An 8,101-nucleotide genomic window follows, 5' to 3' on the forward strand; every position below is an offset into this window, starting at 1 on the left:
TGTGCCTTGAGAAATCGAAATCACAAATCCCCGAGGAGAGTGCAAGTGTGTCCGCGTTTGCCATGTGTGAGCCAGACCTAAATACTAGTGTACTGGAGGATCCTCCAAGTTCCAACATTTGTGTGCCCTCTGTAAATGGGGGTAAGGGCAGTCAACATCTTGCAGACATAGTCATCGAGGATGCTTCTGTGGAATTGCACATGGAGGAGGAGGATATTTTGGTAGTTGAAGGTGCTAAGGATGATGAAGATGTTGGTGATAAGGATGTTGATGACAAGGATGTCCTTTGTGTAAGTAAGGCAACAGCTGTTGCCCATGGATTGAAAAAGCCAAAGCCCATTGTTGTCATGCCGGGACAAAAGACAAAAAAATACACTTCTCACGTGTGGAATTATTTCCACCCCGATCCGGACAACAGTTGTCAAGCCATATGTGACCGTTGCCAAGCAAGAGTGAGTAGAGAGAGGGACCTAAACCACATAGGAACCTCCTCCTTGTTACGTCACTTGGAGCGCATTCATCAAATATCAAAGTGTATGTCGCCAAGTTCCAAAACTCAAAACGTAATAAGTCCAGTGTCACCTACCTGCTCCCTCTCTGTGAGATCCAAGCGCCTTCGATCTCCACCACCAACACCTGCATCATCAACATCCTCATTCGTCATCAAGAGTAGTCCTGCTGCATCCAGTGTTGGTATTCAAAGCATGATTGACTCCTCTCCTATCCATGATTCCTCAGAAGGATCCTTGATGACTACGCCTGTTGCTGTGAGTGGATCTTCATCCCAGAAGGGGACCAGGAGGAAGACTACTTGTAGCGTATCCTCCAAAAAACAATTAACTGTTAAACAATCGTTTGCAAGGGCAAACAAGTATGACAGCAATCACCCATTTGCACAGCAGATTACTGACACCATAACAGCTATGCTGGTATTAGATGTACGTCCAGTATCTGCCATTACTGCAGTGGGTTTTCAACAGTTAATCGTGTCCTCACTACCAGATCCCTTCTAGATTCCACTTCGTTAGAACAGCAATTCCAGGTCTGTACAAGGACATTGAAGAAAACCTTATTAATGTCCTCAGAAATGCCGTTGTACCCACTGTCCACTTGACCACTGATATGTGGACAAGTGGGACAGGGCAAACTAAGGATTACATGACTGTGACAGCCCACTGGGTAGGTGTATTGCCAGCAACAGCAACATCTACCAAAAGACAGCTGATACAGAGGCAGGCTACGCTTTGTATAACTGGTTTCACTAAAGGCCTCCATACACGGTAAGATTCAAAGTTCGTAAGATGAGTTGGACGATTGTCCTTGAAATTCTTAATTTGAAATTTTTCATAAGATGTGGTCAAATGGTGTAAGATTGATCCTTACGATCATAGGATAAGATGCATAGAAGTGTGTCACATCGTACACGATCGGTTGGGATCTCTCTGCAAAACCATTTGATCTGTGATCCAACTAGATGATGGCGGGGACACGCATCGGGGTTGCAGAAGACTCAAAATACATCTATTTTCAAATGATTGGTCTGTCCAACCTGTAGAAACTGCCAAAATCGTGTTAAAAATTGTCCCGTGTATGGGCACCTTGAGAGGCATACCGCTGAGAACCTCTTAGAAAAATGAGGGGAAATCTTTGCTAAATGGCTTACCCCACTTGGACTCTCCTTGGGATTTGTGATTTTGGACAATGCCACCAATATTGTGAGAGCATTACATGTGGACACGTCCCATGTTTTGCTTACACAATTAATTTGGTGGTGCAACATTTTTTAGAAACTGACACGGTCGCGCAGGAGATGCTCTCGGTGGCCAGCAAAATATTCTGGACATTTTAGACATTCAGCGACCGCTTGTCGAAGATTGCATGACCAGCAAGTACTGTTAAATTTTCCCTGCCATCAGCTGAAGCAAGAGGTAGTAACTCGGTGGAATTCTACCCTCTATATGCTTCAGCGGATGGAGGAACAGCAAAAGGCCACCCAGGCCTGTACAACGGCCTATGACAGGCCGTGGAGGGGGAATGCACCTTACTCAAGCGCATTGGAGAATAATTTGTGTGTTGTGCAAGGTTTTCAAACCCTTTGAACTTGCCACACGTGAAGTTAGTTCAGACACAGCCAGCTTGAGTCAGGTCATTCTTCTCATCAGACTTTTGCAAAAACAGCTTCAGAAACTGAAGGAGGAGGTGAAACGGAGCGATTGCGTAAAGTATGTCGGATTGGTGGATCAAGCCCTTGATTTATTTCACCAGGATCCAAGAGTCGTCAATCTATTGAAATCTGAAAAATATATTTTGGAGACCATTCTGGATCCTAGGTTTAATTCCTACCTTGTGAGTTTTCTTCCAGCAGACCCAAATCTAAAACTGTGCAAAGAGCTGTTGGTAAAAAAAATTGTCAGCTGCAGCCGCATGTGAAACATCATAATTTCCTCCTTCAGTTTCTGCAGCTGCCAGGAAAAAGCTACATTTTCCTTACAGAATGCCTGCTGGTCATGCAGATCGTTCACCAAATAATGACATCTGGTCAGGCCTGAGAGAACTGCCTAATAGTGACATGTCTTCTACCGTGACTAAGTGTGATACGGTCTCCATTCACAGAAAGGTGGAGGACTATTTCAGAGATAACATTCTAATAGGCATGTCAGACAGTCCCTTTTAATTCTGGCAGGAAAAAGAGGCAATTTGGAGTCCCATACACAAACTGGCTTTGCATTGCTTAAGTTGCCCACCCTCCAGTGTGTACTCCGAAAGACGTTTCAGTCCAGCTGGCAACCTTGTCAGTGATCGGTGTAGGGGGTTATTTCCTCAAAATGTGGAAAAAATGATGTTCATTAAAATTAATTACAAATTCCATGAGGAAGACCTCTACCAACAATTACATCAAAAACTTATAGAGGCGCCTTTGGTGGATTCCAGCGGGGACGAATTAATATTGTGTGACGGAGAGGATGTACACACTGATGGGGAGGACGACCACAACTTGTAATGTAAAGCCAGTTTGTGTATGGGATCATTTTCATTCCATGTTCAATGCACATTGACAGCTTGTTTTATGGGGGTCCAAAAAAACCAATCATTTCAGCTACAATTGGCAGTTCTTGTCACTGAAATGATTGGTTTGTTAAACTGTCCTGTTTCGTATACAACATAAGGGTGGGTGGGAGGGCCCAAGGACTATTCCATCTTGCACCTTTTTCCTTTCCATTATGTGCTGGTTGGGGCATTGCTGCCTGACATTTTAAATTAATGTTATGGTTGGTTTAGGAACCAAAGATTTATTTTAAATTAATTTATTATCAATTTTACAGTCGGGCTGTACCAATTAATTTCTTTTTATTAATTATTCAGCCAGGGGCTGCACCCAATGAATTGTTTTTTAATTAATTTATTATCAATGTAGACAGCCAGGGGCTGCACCCAATGAATTGTTTTTTTAATTAATTTACTATCAAACAGCTAGGGGCTGCACCCAATGAATTGCTTTTTATTAATTATTCAGCCAGGGGCTGCACCCAATGAATTGTTTTTTAATTAATTTATCAATTTTACAGCCAGGGGCTGCACAACTATCAACTATCAATTATTCAATCCTCAAGGGTATCCCAACCATGATCTTTGCACAGTTCTCAACTCTATTAATAATTATATCAATCAGTTTTGAGCCAGCAAGCTGGATGCAACCTTTTGGCCCTTTAACTACATGAAAGAAACAATATTGTGAGGTGGTCAAAATTGACTGGAAACAAGTGGAAGTAAATGTTATTGAGGTTATTAATACTGTAGGAACAAAAAAAAGGCCCATTTTATGTGATTTTAGCTGGCTTTTTTTTTTGAGAAAAAATCCAGAACCAAAACACGAAAACAAAACACGGAGGTGAGGTTTTGGTAAAACCAATCCAGAACCAAAACGGGGGTCTGCGCACATCTCTACTTTTAACCCTTTTTCAACACTTTTTTTTAATTAGTCTTACACATCTATACTTTACACTTCAACATCACCCTTCATTTTTCGTGTGATGCCCTGGGGGGTCCTGGGCTGGACGTTTTTTGGTGTGCCCTGTGCCCCGGACGTGAACCCCGTAGTGTTAGGGACTGCTAGTAACAGAGAAGCCGTGACATGGTCTAGCAGCTTCCCATGGATTTGCAAATGCATGCAACTAATATCTCTGATTTTCTATCACCATAGAGTCTTCATGTATTGTTGCAGGTGCAATTCAGTGTGCTGAGGAACAATAGGGGGTTAAAACCCCCCACTTTTTTCTACTTGGTATGACCCCTCCCTTTCATGCACCTGAAGAGTACTGCCAGATTGATTTGAGCAGCTGCCATTTTTAATTTTTTGTCAATCTGTCGTTATCGACAGATTGACCAGCATGTTCAGTAGATGATTGATGTCGGAAATGACAATGGGAGCGCGCATCGCTGGTCATTTCCGACATAATAGTGCCCGATTTGTGCACGATTACTGAGCGATTGCACGATTACGATGTCGTGATCGTGCATTTGCCCTGTAACATCGCGTAGTGGACACGCTGCTTTACAGTACAAGTCAATGCAGGACAAGGATATGGTATATAAACATTGCTGCAACATCGGTCTTATCCCTCAAATTAGGAACTACGGAGGCAGAAGTCAAGGGTTAGGTGCCATAGGTAAAAGTAAGGGAAGGAAAAACACATGGGGCAAGAGAAGCACATGAAGACATTGCTTGTTTGTTATTTACTGACATACAGATGTGTCGTTACAGCCTCAATACATCATGCAGCGCGATATGCCTGGCATGTGTGAGCCGAAAGGTCCCGTGCCACTATGCTAGCACCGGGTTTTTTTTGGACGAAAATGTGTCTTAAGATGCAATGTGACTAGAACGCACCAGCAGACTGTGCTGATTAATTTGATATGTGACACTTGTATATCTGTGTGCGACTGAGACTGTAAATGGAACTTGGTGTGGAAAAAAGCTGTGGCCGCTGCATTATTGTGCTTCGCATACTGATTGAGAGACTACGTCGCACATAGATATACAAGTGTCACATATCAAATTAATCAGCACAGTCTCCTGGTGCATCGTATTGTGACTTAGGGCCGTATTCAATTAGCCATGATAATTTCGCTGCAGTCGACGAATTGTACTTTTCGCCTACATCGCGTGTATTGGAAGCGGAAACTTATCGGGCGCCCCCCTGCTTTTCACCCAATGCAATTCCAAAGGATGCAAAAAATGGGACCCGGTGAAACACAAACAGGCGAAAAGTGCTGTCAGTTTTGGGGAAATCAGCCTGACACCCCCAAAAAATGCACTAACATTGGGGATCAATGTAGTTGGCCCCGAACAGCTCTACTGAAACTATTTGGGGTACTTAAATGCTCTCAATAGCTGCTAATTAGCGTCTTTGCACAAGTGGTGAAGAATAGCATTTAGCAGGGTTTTTTTGCAAAAATAACTAGTCCCAGCAAATTTGGGGTACATGAAAATGGGTGCAAGCATGGTTAAAAATCGCAAAAGTGAAGTTTAAAAAACTTGAAAAACGCACCTTCAGCATGCATCTGCAATCAAAAAACACCTCCCCATACTTGCAGCCCAACCAAAAGCTTATTTCACTAGTTTTTAAGTTTGTACCCCAACTTTGTACTTTTTCTCCACCATTTTTCAAAGTCATTTTTTGGTGTGTTCTTCACTTTTTAAAAAAAAAAAAAATTGACATGGTTAAGCATTGGGGAACTGTCCCAAGGGTGCAGGGTGGTTTCCCCACCTTTGTACCCCAACACCGCAATTCTGCACTTTTTTCCGCCTCCTATTCATAGCAAAAAGTTTCCGCCTGGCGAAATGACGTCACCTGCGATACTTTTCCGCGGATTCGGACTTTTTGCCTCTAATTGAATACGGCCCTTAGACACATTTTCGGCATAAAAAGATTCCCGGCACTTGCAGAGTCTCAAAGGACCAGGCGCGCCAGGAGGGGATGTTTGGTGCAACTTCAGCAAAGAAGAGTGAGGACACATCTGTATTCACACTACACCCCTGAGCAGAAATCATTGCAACATAACCACACAATTTACATTCTAAAATACTGCTTTGTGCTGTCCCATGTTACTGACCAGGTAATAACATTACATGATAAATTGTATTTTATTCCACATCCTTTTAATAAATAACAGTTGATGCTTTTTTAGTCAATATATGTAATATTTTTTGAATTGAAGAATAAAACACTTGATGTAGGCATTACGCTAAGAGGAAAAGCAAAAACAATACCGTAATAGTTTTCTTTTTTTATAAGCAGGTGATTGTCTTACTTACAAAAATCCAATAATCAGGTTTAAGTCACGTTTCCTAGAAACTGTATAATTTATAAGCCACAGTTCGCATAGGGGCAAGGAGTAAGTCATTAATTAAGTCAGTTAAGAATCATTAAGTAATAAGTCAATTATATCCTTAATCTAATTGACTTATATGCAGTTAAAGGTTTTATCTAGCATATGCATCAATATAACATTGAAAGGTCATGGTTTTATTTGGAAAATGATTATAGATTTTGTGTTTTTTTTTCTACCTCAGAAATGTCATCAATGATTGGGAAAAGGTAACAACAAATATTCAAGTAAACCCCCCCCAAAAAAAAACAACCTGAAATACGACTGAAGTGAAGCAGGACACGTGGGCGTGACATTTTAAAGAATAGGACTGGCTGAAATCTTCTTAGCAAACACTATCAATGAATGTGAATATTGTTTTTTATAATGCAATTCCTGGATTTTATATGTACTACCACTCAGAGGAGGAAATGGACAATTCCACAACCTATCTGTACTTACTATCCGTATGAAAACTAAAATAAAATCTACATGCACTAAGAAAATGTAAATAAAAATTTCTACTTGTCGATTGAAAATGTGAACAATTATGTAATCTGTGTAGTTGGGGGTAGCCTACGAGTAATAAGTAAGAATGGTTAGCATCATCTTTACAGTCCAAATTTAGGGCAGTCTCACAAAAGTAAACTGTTTTTTTATTACTTTTATATTTAATCTTTTTACATTTGTTTTAGTAGTTGTTTTATAATGCCCTTTAATGTCCATGTCATATAAATTTTTCCAAAGAACAACAAAAAGCATAGGTACATAATGTTATGTTGTATATTTTTTTTTCTATTGCATGCTTCCATGTGCATGGCAACAATGCCCCTGAAATGCTATGTTAAATAATCCGAACGATCCTTTATTAATCATAGCAAAGAATAAAAGAAAACTATTTATTATGGAGCAATCTTCCAGTGTTTAGGTCTTTTTTTACATTCTTAGTTTTATTGGAATGCAAGTTGAGAAAGACAATAAATTGCATGCATACAATACAAAAATAAAAGTTATGGTAGACGTACCTTTGTTAACTATTTTTCTTCGAGGTCCATAGGGTCCACAGGGATACCATGGGGAAATGTGGTTGGAGTGATCCAGACACCAAACAATTAAGCTTTCAGCTCCCATAATGCCTCGGGTCCTCCTCCACATATACCCCGCCGCTTGCAGGAGAAGGGAAGAGGAGAAGGAAGGACAATGTACACCAGAAACACTCACAGAAGATGAGGGAATCCGTGACAGAGAGAAAAATTACCCAATGAAGCCAGGAACGTCAGGGTGGGTGCCCTGTGGACCCTATGGACCATGAAGAAAAAGAGTTAACAAAGGTAAGTCTACATTAACTCTTATTTTCTTCTTCAGAGTCCATAGGGGGCCCACAGGGATTTCCAAAAGCAGTTTCCTTAATGGTGGGGACGCTCCTGAGCAGAAAGGAAAATCAGCCACCCAAAAGGAAGTATCCTGAGAGGCAAAGATGTCAAAGGTGTAGAACCTAAGAAAAGTGTGGACAGAAGACCGTGTGGCCGCCTTGCACATTTGTTCAGCAGAGGCACCACGTCGCAACGCCGACGATGGTCCCATAAACCGAGTAGAATGTGCTGTCGCCGTGTTTAGAACAGTGAGATCTGCCTGCGCGTAAGCCTGAGAGATAGTCATGCGCAGCCATTGAGCCAGAGTTTGTTAGCTGGCCAACCTCGCTTGTGAAAACCAAACAACATAAAAAGAGTGT

At 41.4% G+C, this 8,101-nt stretch overlaps 1 protein-coding gene across 3 annotated transcripts in view; it reads left to right on the plus strand.

The window, feature by feature from the left end:
- The window catches only part of LOC148508125 (coiled-coil domain-containing protein 158-like), a 100,369-nt gene extending 92,985 nt beyond the window's left edge, over nt 1–7,384 (plus strand). For all 3 annotated transcript variants that reach the window (XM_088445016.1, XM_088445018.1, XM_088445017.1), the window contains exon 22: nt 6,575–7,384. In XM_088445016.1, the coding sequence (XP_088301142.1) occupies nt 6,575–6,603 (29 nt within the window). In that variant the 3' untranslated portion in view covers nt 6,604–7,384. The remainder of the gene's footprint in view (nt 1–6,574) is intronic.
- The last annotated feature ends 717 nt before the right edge of the window (nt 7,385–8,101 follow it).

The sequence above is a fragment of the Taudactylus pleione genome, unplaced genomic scaffold (assembly GCF_031769625.1).
Source record: "Taudactylus pleione unplaced genomic scaffold, aTauple2 ptg000376l, whole genome shotgun sequence".
Lineage (NCBI taxonomy): Eukaryota > Metazoa > Chordata > Amphibia > Anura > Myobatrachidae > Taudactylus > Taudactylus pleione.